General features: G+C 54.5%; 1 protein-coding gene across 2 annotated transcripts; it reads right to left on the bottom strand.

Annotated features, from left to right (window-relative positions):
* Positions 1-760: 760 nt before the first annotated feature.
* On the bottom strand, positions 761-15,777 carry LOC119089656 (WW domain-containing adapter protein with coiled-coil). Of its 2 annotated transcripts, none has more exons than XM_037212450.1 (9): positions 15,620-15,777; positions 11,045-11,241; positions 9,076-9,211; positions 6,980-7,199; positions 6,259-6,419; positions 3,519-3,750; positions 2,459-2,616; positions 1,872-1,999; positions 761-1,325 (listed from the first exon to the last, which is right to left on the bottom strand). In XM_037212450.1, the coding sequence occupies exons 6-9, from the start codon at positions 3,742-3,744 to the stop codon at positions 1,250-1,252; spliced, it is 588 nt and encodes a 195-aa protein (XP_037068345.1). In that variant the 5' UTR covers positions 3,745-3,750; positions 6,259-6,419; positions 6,980-7,199; positions 9,076-9,211; positions 11,045-11,241; positions 15,620-15,777; the 3' UTR covers positions 761-1,249. The 2 variants fall into 2 exon arrangements, with proteins under 2 accessions (XP_037068345.1, XP_037068344.1); XM_037212449.1 differs by having other exon boundaries at positions 2,459-2,619.
* Between the last annotated feature and the right edge of the window lie 1,724 nt (positions 15,778-17,501).

The following is a 17,501-nucleotide window of genomic DNA, read 5'->3' on the forward strand; positions in this document are numbered from 1 at the left end:
TGGACCATGCGTGGACAAACCTACATCCCAACGTTGGAAGGACCCGAATTAATCTGGAGATGCTGCCACCTGCTCGATGTTCCAAGAGTAGCGCTAGGCCGCTCTAGGCATGAAGTAGGCCAAATGTCAACAGTCGCATGAAAAGTGACACGCAAGCCCCACCTTTATTCAGTACTTTTGGCGAAGCTCCGCTTATGCGCCCGCCGCCATTCCGTTTAGAGGACCGCACCCGCCATTTCCCCCAGCTTACGGGCAACCCCTTTCCGTTGCCACACTTCTGGGGAGAATAGGCCCCGGATCGAAGATACAGATGCAGATCCAAACACATTCTGCTGGACAGTCCATTGAGCAAACCCTATCATTTTGGGTCAATGTATGGATGATTCCTTCAACAATGGTGCGATGACCCGAGATCATGAAGACCATGAACACATGGTACCGTCAATGGTGTCGAACCGTGCACTATACCACCGAAACGAATCTGCGCACTCCACCACGCACGGACGTGCGGGCGTCCATTCTTCCAACGGACTGTAGCCGCAACTGAGATCGTGTCAGGCGTCGTTCCCGTCCGACCACGCGGGATGGCTCACCGCGACGGAGACTCCTCCGCGCACCTCCGCCAGCGGCACAGTTCGTGTCACTAATCGACGACGCCGCTCAACAGCCTACACTCCGTCGCCTCTCGAAGACACACGCGTCCTCCGCAGCCGGCTACGTTCGTCTGACGATTGCAACAGCGTGCCCCAAGTCCCATGTCTAAACATTTCACATAATTGTTTTATTCGTCATCTGTTTCTCAGTGGAATTGACCGCAACCATGCCGTACATTACACAGTGTACCCGAGCAGGACACGCACACAGCTGTACAAACATTACACAGACACCCAGCCGCGCGCGCGCGCGCGCGCCGCGCAGCCCCTGAATAAATAGGTGTCGGGCCGGGAGGGCCGGCCGCCACCTAGTGTCGGGCCGGCCGACAGCAGCCACAGACATCGGAAGTGCCGGACGGGGCGCCGGCCACCAGCGGTGACATCTATCGGGTCCGAGAGGCGGCTCAAGTACCGCGGAGCGACACACAACAATCAGGAACGCCAGCGTAAAGTGAACTAAGACACAGCGTCGAAGACCAGATAAAAGCTAAAAACGCATGCGGCTGGTCGCCCCTGAGAGAGTGGGAGGAGGGTGGTCTGTGGAATGTGAGGCGGCGGCTATCACAAGGTTGGGCAGACGGGTGCCGCGGCCGCCGCTAGGTGTCCGACATGAACGAGTTCTGCGACTTCAGCTCGTCCAGCTCGTGAATCTGCTGCCGCAGGAAGAGAATTCTGCAACAGAGACGGCGATGTCGTCAGTGGCCGATCACACCCCCGGACCTTGACGATGAACACCGGCCAATCGCATCCAACAATAGCGATGAAACCATCTCTGCCGCTTGACCACAGACATGGGACTGCAGGACATGAAGCACTGCCAGTCGACGGCGGTTCTCCTGTCAGCTGTTGTAACACGCACCTCACTCACCACAAATCCTTGTGCCAAGCACACAACACAGGACAAGCACACAACTCCTCAGGAGGAACATACCATCAAAACGTTTGCATCTTATCACATTGGGATGGGTAGCCCAAACATTGCCGACTACCGAAATTCCATCCATTTCCCCTGAATGACTTCACACTTCGATGGGTTATTCTCAACATATGGCGTTGGCTCAGGGTCCGTGTCCACCCCCGCCATCTAATCCACACATCCATCCCCGCCGCGTGATCCCGCTGTGGACGCAAAACCCGCTCGCTCCGCCTGTGTGCCGGGCTGGCGGCGCCCCGGCCAGCGGCGCGCGGCACCGCCACTGGCGCCCCTCTCCCTCCCACCTTTGTTCCTGTAGCGTAGCCTGGATCTCGGCGAGCCGCACCAGCGAGCGGGCCATCTTCAGGTCAGTGGCCGCCTTGGTCATCAGCAGGCTCGCCACGTGGCACGCCTCCTCGTTGGTCCGGTTGGCCTGCCCACGATGACGGGGCGTCAGCCGCAGCACAAGACGCCGGCGCCGCGCGGCGGTCGGCGGAGGAGACTGACGCCGGTGGCGGCGGGGGGCGAGCGGCACAGGGCAGCGGCTGGGGCTGGCCGTTCCAAGCCGCACAGCTGGTCCATTTCGGACAATGTAATGCGACGAACCGGACGGGACGTCACATACGGCTCCGTGCGGCCGTCACTGCTGCACAACTGTCCAAACAGCACACGGGGGCCCACGGGCTAGCGACACACGCAGATCTACCTCACTAACGCGACGACGGCTGCACCCCGGGTTTTCCACGCGTACACGCACGTGCGCACACAAACAGGCACGCACACACGCACACACACACACCCATACACGCAGCAGCGTCCGCACAGCGCGCCCGGTACCGGGAGCGCGGCGGGTCGGCAGACGGACCGGCCGCGCCTCGCCCGCGGCGCTCACCTGTTTCTCCATCACGGTGGCCGGCCACTGGACGACGTGCTGGATCAGGTGCTCGCTGTAGTACTGGGCGTGCGACGGCGTCAGCTGCGGCATGGTCGGCCGCAGCGCCGCCAGGCTCGTCTGCTGCAGGCTGCTGATGCTGCTGCACGGGCTCACCACTGCTGAAACACGCCACACGTCTCCGCTCACGCACGGCCCGCCGACCAATACTCCCGAGCGAGCGCAGAACACCGCCCAGCGCAGCTGAAGCACGGCCGACAGCTCGCCGGTGCCGCAACACGATGAGTGACACTCCACTGCAGACATGCAGCGCGACAAAGCTGAAATACCGCATATAACCCACCACTGCGCAAACACAACAAAACACTGCTGACACGCAATCCAACGTCTGCACTGCGGAATTACAGAATAAAACTGCCGAAACGCGCAGCAGCTCATCAATGCCGAAACACAGCGGAACAATGCTGAGCTCACAAATGATGAGCCACGGCAAAACACGGCTGAAACATGATCTTTGGTTCGTCACTGCTGAATCGCACTGTGCCGTTGCTGAAGCACGGAACACTTGACCACTGGTGAAACGAACAACGGAACACACGGTCACACTTTCAGCAGTTTTGATCACGCTAAACAACGTACAACTCTACTGGAGCGTCACAGGATCCACCACCGCTCGGCGCACCACTCCCGAAGAAACAGCAATCCCAGGGTGCAAGTTCACTCCCCAGACCCCTAACAGACTTAAACGGGTTGATGCTAGTGGTAAGAATGGCATAATTCATGCTCTGTGAAGGTGTGGCACAAGGCTGGTCTCTATACCCAAAGCACCAGCCTTTCCTCCCCATTATCCTGAGTTCATGCGCAGCGACTGGGTGATACTGCCCAGGCTCCTCTACTCCTCTTCATTACGTTAAGCATCCACCCCACTATGGTAATACAAGACCTTAACTTCAAGACAAGTTGGGCCCCGCGTTCCCCCAACACTCCTCGCTTGGCCTCTCGGCAGTCGCCCTCCCCAACACCCCTCCGAGATCGTCCCCCTCCCTGCCGGCCTACTCACGGTCGGTGCGTCGGTCGGGCGTGTCGACCGGCTCGGAGAGGGTGGGCGTGGGCGGGCCGCGATCGTCGTCGGGCGGCGGCGCGCCGTCGGCGGCCGGCTGCAGCAGGCGTGGCAGCGCCGCCGCCAGACTGACGGCCGTCAGGCCGGCCAGCCGTGGCGCCGCCGCCTCCGCCAGGCCGCCGGCGGACTCCTCCGTCGGCGTGCTGTCGCCAGACGAGATCTCCATGTCCTGCTGCGGGCCGGCGAGACACGGCCGAGGTCAGACAGCGGTGGCGACGGCGGCGGCGGCGGCGGCGGCCGAGGCGGGGCGGGGTGGGGTGGAGGCTGGCCGACGGCCGAAGAGAGCGGCCCACGACGGGATGCGGACAGCAGAGCGGTAATACGTCAGAGGGGAGTGGGGGCGGGGGGGGGGAGGGTATGACCCGTCAGCAACGGTGGTCAGAGGCGGACGGTACGGTAGCAAGACCACCAGGGGCGTACGGCCAGCAAACGTCCTACCGGAGCGTCAGATGCTGGTCTCTCGGGGAGGAACAGGTCCTGGGAGGCCAAGAGCCGGAGCTCACGCACTCACACGACGAACCGTCGTGTTCGGACTGCATGGGAGCAAGGCGCGCGCGTGCGCGCGCACACACACACACACACACACAAGCACGCACGCACCGCACGCACGCAGCCACGCACGCACGCACGCACGCACGCACGCACGCACGCACGCACGCACGCACGCACGAGCACGCACGCACGCACGCACGCACGCACGCACGCAACGCACGCACGCCGCACGCACGCACCAGCACGCACGCACGCACGCACGACGCACGCACGAAACGACGCACGACACGCACGCACGCAGCACGCACGCACGCACGCACGCACGCACGCACGCACGCCACGCACGCCGCACGCACGCACGCACGCACGCACGCACGCACGCACGCACACACACCACACACCACACAACACACACACACACAAACACACACAAACACCACACACACACACACACACACACACACACACACGCATACACACACGCAGCAACGGCGGCCGGCAGCGGACGGCGCGGGACCAGGAGGCCACACGCACGCAGGCACGGCAGCGGGAAGCGGCAGCGGCGGGGACGGAGGGCGCGGAGCAGGAGCAGGCACGGGCAGGACTCACGGGTCGGTTGGCGCGCCGGCGCCGGTACCAGCGCCCCCGGCGGCACCGCGGCGGCCGCCGCTGCCTCTGGAACTGGGCCACACAGACGGTCAGCGCCGCCACGCGCGCGCGCTGCCCACCAACAGAGCACTCGCACACTCACACCCGGCCCGGCGCAGGCATACCGAGTTCCGTCAGGAGGTGATTGATTCGATCCGATGACTGTAACATCGCTCAATCTCAGTATTTTGCAGGTGAGGTCTTACCGTGCATTACATTTTTTTGGGGGGGGGGCCGTCTAACTTGTCACGCTTCGCCCACCCAACACGACTTAAGCATTTGCAAGTTGTGGGAATAATTGCCGGTACACAACGGCCAAATTCTTCGAGGGGTGATTCCAGTGTACAACTGGCGATGGCGTACGACGAAGCGTTAACAGCGTAGGACAACTGGCAACGCCTGGCCGAGGTGTACCACACGATTTTGCACCCCATGCTAACAGCTGAGAAAAACTGAGACTGATGTGCTCCATGATAATGCTATTCTCAACATGACCAATGCAGGATAAATGCCTGATCCCATGTTCGTGTTGCCAATTATCATCATCTGTACTGCTGTACTGTACTGTACTGTAAGTACTGCTCAAACTGGACATTTATGTTTAGTTGCGCACTCAGATGTTTGTTTAGTTTAATATGCCCATGATTTGCATGCTGTTACGAGTCAACGTCCCCTTATAGCTACCGATTATGGTGCGCTATGTGGCTAAAAAGACGTGCTTCACGACCGGAAGACAACACACTGGTACCCCGCCCCGAATGGAAATATCCGCGGGGAGTCCATGACATGGATCAGCAGAGATGCGTCGTGTTCGGAGGCCACGGATTCATCACAGAATTTTCACAGCCGGTTGCTCATGAGTGGCGGCAGCCCGGTGCAGCGCGTCAGTCTTCCTCCTCTGCAATACTACTTGCACCTGATGTGCAATAAATAAACTAGCGACATCCGTGGTGCAACGCGTCGATCAATCTCCTTTGCAATACCATTCGCACCAGGTTCTCAACAACTAGCGACATCCGTGAAGCAGCACATCAGTCTATCTCCTCTGCAATACCATTCGCACCAGGTCCACAACAACTAGCGACATCCGTGAAGCAGCACATCAGTCTATCTCCTTTGCAATAACATTCGCACCAGGTCCACAACAACTAGCGACATCCGCAAGTCGCATCCACCATGTTTATCTGCTCTATCATTCCAAAGCTGGCGTCCAAAACGCGGGAAATTCTAGCAGCGTAAGCTCAGCTTTAACCCTTTAAGAAGCATTGCACAACATTTTTCAGTACTTAAAATCACTATGATAAGCAAGCAAACACCAGAACGCACGTCACAAAACAACGACACAGTAAATAAGCGATCACGAACCACCAATCCGCCTACCGGGCGCATCACCAGGCATCCCAGCAGCACCTGCCATACGCCGCCCCGCCCCTGACCCGGGCACATCACCGGCATCCCAGCACCACCTGCCATACGCCGCCCCGCCCCTGACGCGGCAGCCAGCGCTGGGGCCACGTCTGCGGGCGGCGCCGGTACTCACCTGTGCCTGACCGTTGGTGCGCGGCTCGTCGGAGCGGCGGCGCACGCGCTCGCGGTGCTCGGCGCGATCCCGGTGCGGCCGCGGCTCACGCTCGCCCACCGAGTCGCGCCGGGCGCCGCCACCGCCGCCGCCCACGCGCTCGTAGCCACCGCGCACGGCCGCTGGCGACAGGGGGCGGCAAGTTACGGGCGGGTGGAGGGGGCGCGGCAGCCAGCCGCTTCACAGGCCAGCACAACGATGCCACTGAAGAGGCACAGGGGCGCCAGGAGGGGGGGGGGGGGGGGGAGTTGGCTGAGCATCGCAGCACCGACTACGGGACGGAAGAAACTGCCACGGAGACGGACAGTAACAACTGAGAGGAGGGGGGGGGGGGGGGGGGGGCCTGACAAAGGAACGATTCATGCAGGGATAAGCAGCTTGAACGGACTCCACCAGTACGTTGGCGAAGTAATGGGCACAAAACTCGCTGTGATGTGAACTAATGAACCATTGCTATCACCCCCACGTTACATCATTATGCCACCAATGCGGTCACGGACGACCACGTGAGCCAATTACGGTCATCAACGAAGTGCCACACACAACTGAGGGCCAATAAACAGCACCGAATGCTGCACACGCTTCATTAATCAGCGACATAACGCCAACTGAGCAGCCGGCCACTTGGGCTGACCTACCCTGAGCTGTCCCGTCGTTGGCCGTCCGGTGGCCGCCTACTGACCTGGCTTGGCGTCGGGCGGTGCGGCAGAGGCGGCGCTGGAGGCGGCTCGCTGCGAGCCGGCCTCGCCGTCCCGGTAGTCGCGCCGCTCGGCGTCCAACCACTCGCGCGGCTTGTCCCACTGCGACACCTCCGTCGTCGAGTTGTAATAGTACTTCTTGCCGGACGACGAGACGTGCTCAGTCCAGGGCCCCACTCGCGACGGCCGATCATCTCGGCGAGCCTGGCCATGGGGCAAGGTCAGGTCAGGGCGTGGCCAGGTCAGAGCGTGGTCAGGTCACGGCGTGGTCAGGTCAGGGCGTGGCCAGGTCAGAGCATGGCCAGGTCAGAGCGTGGCCAGGTCAGAGCGTGGCCAGGTCACGGCGTGGTCATGTCAGGGTGTGGCCAGGTCACGGCGTGGTCAGGTCAGAGCGTGGTCAGGTCGGGTAAGGTCGTGGTCAGGTCAGAGAGGCAGGGGATCGTGGCGGTGGCAAAGGCGGCCACGAGGGGGCCTGACATTCGGTGAAATTTCAACCGCCGTGGAAGACGACCAGTGTGCCTGAATATGATGAGATAGAGAGCCTGACACCAGAGAGCAGTGTCCACGCACAAGCGGACCAGGAGTAAAGGTTAGAAGAAGACCAGGGGTGCCGAGTAGGACAATATCTATGGCGTAGATTGACCACGGAGCAAAGCCAGATCAAGCGACATCATAACATCGCCGAATCCTGCCATGGTGGGGCAGGAGGACTTCATACCCATTGGCAGACTGACCCCAGCACATAAACCCAAGTTACCACCATCAACAACCAGTAACCATCGATATATGCGGAAAAGCTCGGCACGTTCAAGGGGCCAGCCAAGAACACTGCACAACACAAAAATCAAGCAAAACCAAAAGCGGTATCCATACGAGTCTGCCACAGACGCACAGCCGTCCCCCTGAACCCCATCCCCCTCCACACATAGCAGCTCAGCCCGCTCTGCCGTCCCTCTATCCCCACCCCTCCCGCTCCCCACACACAGCAGCTCAGCCCGCTCCGCCGTCCCTCTCTCCCCATCCCTCCCGCTGCCCACACACAGCAGCTCAGCCCGCTCCGCCGTCCCTCTATCCCCACCCCTCCTGCTCCCCACACACAGCAGCTCAGCCAGCTCGGTCGTCCCTCTATCCCCACCCCTCCCCCTCCCCACACACAGCAGCTCAGCCAGCTCGGCCGTCCCTCTCTCCCCATCCCTCCCGCTGCCCACACACAGCAGCTCAGCCAGCTCGGTCGTCCCTCTATCCCCACCCCTCCCGCTCCCCACACACAGCTCAGCCAGCTCGGCCGTCCCTCTATCCCCCACCCTCCCGCTCCCCACACACAGCAGCTCAGCCCCCTCTGCCATCCCTCTATCCCCACCCCTCCCGCTGCCCACACACAGCAGCTCAGCCAGCTCGGCCGTCCCTCTATCCCCCATCCCTCCCGCTGCCCACACACAGCAGCTCAGCCCGCTCTGCCGTCCCTCTATCCCCACCCCTCCCGCTGCCCACACACAGCAGCTCAGCCCGCTCTGCGCCGTCCCTCTATCCCACCCCCCCAGCTCCCCACACAGCAGCTCAGCCCGCTCTGCCGTCCCTCTATCCCCACCCCTCCCGCTGCCCACACACAGCAGCTCAGCCCGCTCTGCCGTCCCTCTATCTCCACCCCACCCTCCAGCTCCCCACACCAGCAGCTCAGCCCGCTCTGCCGTCCCTGTATCCCCACCCCTCCCGCTGCCCACACACAGCAGCTCAGCCCGCTCTGCCGTCCCTCTATCTCCACCCCTCCAGCTCCCCACACACAGCAGCTCAGCCTGCTCTGCCGTCCCTCTATCTCCACCCCTCCCGCTGCGCACACACAGCAGCTCAGCCCGTTCGGCCGTCCCTCGATCACCCACCCCTCCCCCTCCCCACACACAGCGGACGAGCCCGCTCGGCCGTCCCTCTATCCGCACCCCTCCCCCTCCCCCACACAAAGCATCTCAGCCCGCTCGGCCGTCCCTCTATCCCCACCCCTCCCGCTCCCCACACACAGCAGCTCAGCCCGCTCGGCCGTCCCTCTATCTCCACCCCTCCCGCTCTCCACACACAGCCCGCTCACCTCGGACCGGTCCCGGTCGGCGCGCTCGTAGGACCGGCCTCCGTCCCTCTCACGGTCCCGTTCCCGGTCCCGGTCCCGGTCTCTGTAGCGGTCTCGGTCCCGGTCCCGGTCCCGGTCGCGGGGGCTGCTTCTGTGCCTGGGGAGAGGAAACACACACCTGACGTGCACAGAAGCTGCAGCAGGTCAACACGTGGCACAGCCATCCACAAGCTGGCGTTCCCAACAAAATCATATAACCTTGTTGTACAAAAACCGTGCCTACCGCAGCACAAAATTATGCTTAAATGCTGTCAGCTTCTCGCAGCAATGCAAGCGATTGCTCCTAGAAAGTGTGCTGCCTGCTGACAGCATGTCAACGCCACACAATCGAAAACAAAGGCTACAACCTGCGGCTACAAACATAACAATATGCATTTGGGCTCTGTACAAAAATATACTTTAAAGCATGCATTTTAGTAATTGGGAAAAGGAACCCTGTATCTGGTGTCACGCGCGACAGACAAGGGTCTGTACTGGCAGGACCGGCTCCTGCCCCAGATGAAGTGCCTGATGCCACATGTGGGGAGGTCAGGTCCGTCCAATGGCCACACCAATCTACACCCACAACTGAGTGCAAACCAACGCTGCTATAGAGTCTGGCCGAGGCATCTGTAGGTGGCAGAAGGCGAACTAAAAGCATTACCACGCAAACATCGAAAAAGCCCAATTCCGAAAGTTGTATACTCGTACTTTGGTTTTGAAATTGTTCAAGAAGCTTCACAATTTTTCAATGCCAACACCACTTAGCCGTTCTCCACGGCTGGAGAAGTAGCTATGGTTTTAGTTTGACGCCAATACGGCCACACGCATGGAACTTATCTGCTGTAAAGGACATGGTTTCAGCCATTTTCTGGCACCCTAGGTTGTATGATCGACCAAAAATGTTCGCTATGACAAACAACAGCGATGACACTGCATGCCGCGGGGCCATCGCGCCACCACGTGGCCATCCTGAACGCAGCAAGGCGCTCTTAAACCAACATACTTTTTTGGTCTGTAAACTACCATGATCATTTCATAGGCTTGCCAGCATTGAAATGCCTTTTAAGACGTGGGCTAGGGAGATGGTAGCATGTTTGTAGTGCACGTTTTCGTAGTGCACACGACACCGAAACATACGCAAATGCCAGCCGCACAAGTCCCCGCTCGAGCCCACACGGGGTCTCAGTCATGAACTGACACACCTGCCTCTGAGGAGTGTACGCGACACCGAAACATACGCGAATGCCAGTCGCATGAGCCCCCCACCCTCGGAGTCCATACGAGGCCTCAGTCATGAACTGACACACCTGTCTCTGAGGAGCTCAGCAGGCAAGGACGTTCACTGATGAGGGGCATTCTAGCGCAAATGTACGGATGGCATTGTTTGAAAATGGGCTGTTCGCGAGCCTGCGTGGACCGCCCACTTTTTCTCCGTGAAATTGATCAACTTGGTATTACTTACGCTTTCAATGAAAGCAACCACAACAATGCAAAAAAGTACTTCTACAATGAGTGTTGATCACATTCACAACCATGGCTCAATCTCCCACGGTGTCCAGAACCAAACACATTATGTTCGATACAGGGTCTTAAAAACGCGACAATGGCCACTTTCTGGCGGATAAATGACATCTCTTTGGTTCATAGGATGACAAGACCACGTAATAATTTGTGGATCGTAAATTTGCTTTAGCACCGCATTGCGCAACCACATTCGCGTCAACAGCTGCTGTAGCTGCTGAGAGCTAATGACAATCCTCCAAAACGCTCCGAGCCGGTGGAACACCGGTTAGGGGTCCAACACGAGCACACGGCTGCCCCGCTCGCTGCATGGCGCTGCTGCCAGCACAAGTCACGAGATTGACGGCCGGTCCGGAAACGTGCTCTCAATCGCCCAGCCATCAGAGACGCAGTGCCGCGGCTCGACACCGCCTGTCAGCTGGCTGACCTCTATGCCTGTCCCTGTCGCGGTAGTCTCGGTGGTCCCTGTAGTCCTTGAGTCGGCTGTCGCGGTGGTAGGACGACTTGCTGGGGTAGCGCGGACTCTGGCTGCGCGAGTCCGGACTGATGCTGCGCGCGAAGCCCGCCTTGCCGTTGGGCGAGCCGTGCACCAGCATCTCGTCATACCCGGACTTTGCACTGTAACTACACACACACAAAGAAACATGGGTCACAACAATGGAGAGTGATGGGCAACAAAAAAGGTGGATGCAGGACAGACAGAAAATTGTGTGTGTCTTAGCACCAGAGTGCATGTCTGCTTATTATGCACAAGTATGTAGTGCAGGCAATTGCAGAATTAAAGAAAAGATTGTGTAGAAACAAAACTTACATCAGGCTCTTCAGCTTTGTCATATGGGCATACAAGTAATGAATATTGCAGATAAACAATCCATACCATAAAAAGCAGACCAAAACCTTCTGGTATCTAACTTCGCTCAGGAAAATACAAAACATTTAAGTCGGCAGTTCTTATTCTTACAATGGGCAATTCTTTATGTACCACAAGGTATGCTATGAAGCCAGTAATGGTTATATTGACAAAGTTTGATATCTCAGCCAGTGCTCATGGTTATAAATGGCCACAACCAGGGACTGCAGCATTAAATTTTGTCAATACAATCTCATAAATATAAACAAAACACACATGTAACAAACAACTGTGTGCCTAAGGGCTAAGCCTCCCATGCTCACAGACAACTATGTACACCCATACCAAATCTCTCTGTTCACAGAAAAGAGTGTGCTCCCACACCAAATATCTCCCACCCACAGACAACTGTGTGCCCCCACACCAACCCTCCTCTGCTCACAGACAACTGTGTGCTCCCAGGCCAAGCCTCCCCTGCTCACAGACAACTGTGTGCCCCCACACCAACCCTCCTCTGCTCACAGACAACTGTGTGCCCCCACACCAACCCTCCTCTGCTCACAGACAACTGTGTGCTCCCAGGCTGAGCCTCCCCTGCTCACAGACAAGGGCTCAGGAAAGAAAACGTGCATGCCACAACCAGGGCAAGGGAGAACTGCTGATCCAGCCCAGCTTACTGTTCTGACATTTCAGGTAGATTACAGGCTAAACAAAATACATGTACAATGGATTCTTTTGAAGAGCATTTCAGACTGTTCCACCAGTTAACAGTTCACTTTTATCTGCATACCACAAGCCATGCTGCTTTGCCCCATGCTTCTAACAGCACCTGGCTTGCAACAATTAACATGCACAGGTAGTGGCTCAGCTTTTTAAATGTGAGGTATAGCACTGCTTTGCCCAATCACTACTAAAGAGGACCTCATTTTATCACGTCCATTTCATTAACTGCAGATGAAATTCCCTGAGGCAATCCTAACTACAAGTAGCATAATAGGGGTGGGCCTGACAAACAGAAAAGCAAGAAATTAGAGGAAGAAGCACCCTACATTTTCAAAAAATGTTTCCAACTAACATATGCTTTAAAGACTGCTGGAACAATCAACAGGGTTGACAACAACCAGCTGAAACAGGTTTGTTAGATGTGTTACTGGCTGGTGGAAAAGCACAAGAACCTAATCAAGGCAGGAAATGACAAACAATCAAATATTGTAAGTGTACCTATTAGGGCATGGAGTACAGAAGCAGCACTACACTATCACAACTTCAATGTAACCACTTTTAACTAACAGGTGATTACACTGACAAAATGAAGGCAGCGAGACATGTTGATTGAATGACAATGGCACCTGGTGTGGCTGCAGGCAATTGACAAAAATGTACTGCAAAGTATCCATATTTGCCATTAAAATGAGAAATGAAACTGTGAAAAACAGGATATAATATGCATGACATTGCTTCTATCCATCATGGTTTTGTGCATGGTTAGTTTCTGACAGCATAAATGTGTACCAAAACTACAGCATCACACCACATTATCAATTTGTATTGCAGGTGTACACAATTTTCTGCATATCCGGGCAACTAAAAAGGGCTTAGATCAAATTTTAATATCATTAACATCTGAAAACTGCAAACTGCACCCACTATCAGTGCTTGTGATCTTAAAATCTTAGGTTCAGAACCCAATGATGATGAGATCAGTGCACAAAATTGTGGACACCCATGGGGAAAGAACTATGAGTTATGACAGCATTTCAATGCAAACCAGCATACATTTGGAACAATGTTTCCTTTCATTAACCATCTACTACATTGATTGAATTGCATCCTGTAAATATAACCTTCCTAAAGATGCCAGGAGGCCAGCTATATGCCATATACACCAGGAAGCCAGCTAAATATCTGCTAACTAATCCACTACTGATGTCCAGCACACACAGCCCATTCCTAGACCAATGTCTATAAGGGTCACTGGTGCTTTGACTGTGTGGCCATATAGCACTCATCCTATTCCTAGACCAAAACTACTCTCACATATATGCTCGCAAGTTATTATATAAATCTGCATCATCCTTAACTCAGGCTTTCCAAACATCCCTAACAATCATGAAAAATCAGTGTGTGGATTCTGCTGTGGTCTACTTAATGGCCAGAGCCTCAGCTCAGCAACAGTGAGCTGGCTTTGAATAAAATTAACATGCACCACAGAGGTGGTAGGCCAACTATTCTCATGGGTTTAAGAAAAAAACCTAAGTTGTCCAGAGCCCCTTTCTGAGAGCAACTTGCCACAATTTCAGAATTTTGTGAACTCCCCAAAATTGCAACCATGGAGCTACTGTTCATGTCTGAACTACTTCTAAGAACAGTGATGGACCATGGCAGGCATGGTCAATTGCCAATTTCAGAGCACACAACCAGATACCTGTTACAGCAAAAACACCATATACTTTTATTGCACTGCTGCTGTCAGCATATTTTTCTTGATTTTATGATTAAAATGAAACTATCATAACGCTTTCACAATAACCATCTAAAATCACCATTTTCACCATTTTTGCCAATTTAAGCCAGCAATAATTTGTCAAAATTGACTGGACACTTAAATGGCAACACAAATTTGGCTGAGTGGACCACAATATTGTCCATAGCAATAACTCACAGAACATTGCAGTGGAAATCTGGTCATTCGCCCCAAAGATTATGGCTGCCGCTCAATAACCCTTCACAATGATACCATGAAGCCAATAGCATGCAACTCTCATTGGGAAGAAACTGGATACATTCATCAGTGCTAAGGAATGTCAAGCATTTCCTTGCCATTCAGCCCTAAACCAGGCTTCAGTTGCAACAAAGACAGATGGATTAATCTGTGAGTGGTGCATGACACTGTGAACTGGCAAGAGCCATTGTGTTGTACTTTTTGCATAAAATGCATGACAAACATCTTACAAATAATGCCAAATATATACCAAAACCTTGCTCCATTTCTGTGAGTTCTTAGAAATACCACTTACAGCAGGGCCTGTGACAATCTCATCCATTGAAATTAAGGCCTTCCAAAAGGTGATATTTTGCTGGTTTGGCAAATGACATGTGGGTTATAATATCCAGATGTATTTGATGAAAGCCTGGACTACAATTAAACTTGCTACATATGCAATGCACTCTACTGGATATTGTGCCTGCACATTCAGCATTCAATTCTGCTGAATCATATAATAATTCAACACACATATGATTCAGGACAACCAGACAAAGATGCTAAGATCACCTAATGCAAACTAATAGACCCCAAAACACCTGTAAAATAAACACATTACTATGTCTTGCACTTTGGCATGTGCTAATGGAAAGTACAGGTACCTAAATTTAGTCAATCAAGATTATTACCTATCATTCCTATACAATGACAATCAACATGACTGCATTTTTATTTGAATGGATGGATAAAGCTCACCATTTTTGGGAGTGATGATGATGTGTGCTGTAGGATGCACTGACTTCCCTGGTCATATGGTGCCCACATATATTTGGGGAATGTGTTTTATAAGCTTAACTTAATACAAAACAAATCATTATGAAAAATCCCTAGCAAGGTTTTTACAATAAGGCAAAACCAAATATGTATTCACTACTTGGAGTTCATTCTTGAGAAGGCAACACCACATTATGGGCTAAGAAATCCAATGCCAGTTGCTAATTCCAACTTTCAGTACAAGCATATCACATACAAAACCTAGGCATGGTAGCCAGGGTCATCAGTTATTTTTCTAAACCAACTACTTGTTTGCCTGAACAATATCCTCACCAATTTTGAGGTTTAGAACAAAAACAGAACAGAACTTTGGTCATCCACAACGAATAGCAAATGCCTTTTAATTTCATCCAATTATCAGCAAAAATACCTTAATAATTAGATCGGTAAAGGATTGGAACTGCAACAACGCAGCGTTTAGCAAGAAACATACCAGCTCTTGACACACGTTAAATTAACAAAGAAAAAGTGTGAATGAGAACGCCATGATAAATAATCACATCGGCATTACATCCAATTCACAACACGGACACAAACACGCCGCCACACAAGGGTAACGGGAAACCAAAGCGCGACAAACTTATGTTCTAAGGACAATTACGACGTTATCGTACCCATCACTCAGCCGGGGAAGTTTCCTAGCATGCATCACCATCAATGCCAGGTTATGTCATTAAGGTAACGACAGAAAACAAACTGATTCTGAGCCACAACTGAACGGCGGCGAAACGTTCTACGGAGGACAGCAGCTGAACACCCGAAACTCGTTCGCCATCGCTCATACGGGACTTTCGACAAGCTCCGCCCCCAAATCTGGCTTCGCAGCGCTCTACGGCGATCAGCTGATCGGGTTCCCGCAAAGATGAATGCGATCAAATTGTAGAAATTGCAACGTAAGGCTGCCTGCTCAAATGATAAGGCAATCAGTAAGCTAATATGCTGCCAGCAAGCCGAACTGGGGCGTATTTCCCCTCAATTTATAAAAAAATACCCAAATGAAGGATATTTTGAACCTTAAAACCAAGTAAGAGACGTCTTTTTTGAATTCTAGTGACAGGAACCAATAAACAGCCGGGCTGATGGGGAGGGATCGTATTCGAACGCCGGATTCCCGGCATAGATGAGGTTTTCTTTTACGATAGTGGAAGTGTGGGGCGGGGGAAGGTCAGTACTCCCATCTGTGAGAAAGGCATGGACCAAATGAAAAACCGTTTGTCAGCGCATCGTGTGGTAGGTTTAGTTATTGTTCAGTGTCCGGTCCTCTTCCCCATTTATGTTGCGGAACTGCAAAACTGATTTCCGTGAAAAATCCGCAGGAATAGGTCTTCCGATAAATATTGCTCATTGTGTCCCCAGATCTTGCCATTTTATGGCGGCATCGTCAAATCAACTGAAGTTAACGTCGGTTCCAATAATCACACAGCGACGAGTTGCATCTTAATTTCTGCCGTCCTGATGCCTCGTTTTGACGGTCACACTTCTCAGCACCAAAACATAGCTCCTTTGGTCAAACCTCAAATATAACAATGTAGATAGATTCCAAAGCGGCATGGCTGACGCTCAGTTATCCGCGCCGGGCGACTGTAGATAACATCCAACCAACCGCAGACGAACGGACATCATACGGGGTCCTATTACCAGACACCCCCGGGACTGACGACTGCCTCTGGCAGCCGAAAGCAGGCTGGGTCCGCCGGCTAACGGGCCTGACTGTACCCGGACGAGTTTATTCGGAACAGTTAAGTAGACCGTGTGTGAAGCCGATCAGTTTCGCCGGCGAAATAACAGGGCTGACTGTATCCGGACGAGTTTATTCGGAACAGGTAAGAAGACCGTGTGTAAAGCCGATCGGTTCCGCGCACACGCATCATATTATTACAGTGGTCACTTGGTCTTATTGCCAGAGCCGAGATATGATGCCACCATTTCCTACAGTTCAACACTCTGTGCCCTTTCGCGGAAGCCGTCACCCTCGCAGGCACGCAAACGCCATCTCACCGACGCATGCTTTCAACAGGGTCGGCTTCCGCACACGTTGACTGGCACTATCAATAACTTACTACGGTACAAACAGGCGGCCACTGAGCCGAGCCGCGCGGTGCGCACGCAGAAAACAGCTGACAAACACAACACAACTCAGCACAGCAAGAGCGCGGGGGAAGCGGTAACACATCGGCGCCACACATGGGGTCGGATCATGTAAGCCTAACAGGCCCGTCACAGTGTCAGATACTCTCCGCTTCCGCGTCTGCCCAAAGCCAGAGCCCACGCGGGAGCCGCCAATGCCACACCGGCCACCGCGCTCACCACGCACAGAAGCGGGTCCCGTGCCGGCGCGCCGGGCTGCCAGATCACGCGTGCCGCCGTCGGCCTGAGCGCGCGGGTCGACCCGCCGCGGGCGGCCGCCCGCGACGCGTCATACCCGCCGTGTCGAAGCACCAGTATGTACACTCACAGGCAATGTACAGTAGAATAGCACTAGGGCCTAGTCTTTAA

Source organism: Pollicipes pollicipes, unplaced genomic scaffold, assembly GCF_011947565.3.
Source record: "Pollicipes pollicipes isolate AB1234 unplaced genomic scaffold, Ppol_2.1 Scaffold_3087;HRSCAF=3621_pilon_pilon_pilon, whole genome shotgun sequence".
Classification (NCBI taxonomy): Eukaryota; Metazoa; Arthropoda; class Thecostraca; order Pollicipedomorpha; family Pollicipedidae; genus Pollicipes; species Pollicipes pollicipes.

Coding starts and splice junctions, on each gene's coding strand:
- LOC119089656 (XM_037212449.1), bottom strand. CDS start 3,744: ATGGAGATCTCGTCTGGCGACAGCACGCCGACGGAGGAGTCCGCCGGC. Junction 2,000..2,458: donor CCACCGTGATGGAGAAACAG/GTGAGCGCCGCG, acceptor CATCGTGGGCAG/GCCAACCGGACCAACGAGGA. Junction 1,326..1,871: donor GCTACGCTACAGGAACAAAG/GTGGGAGGGAGA, acceptor TCTCTGTTGCAG/AATTCTCTTCCTGCGGCAGC.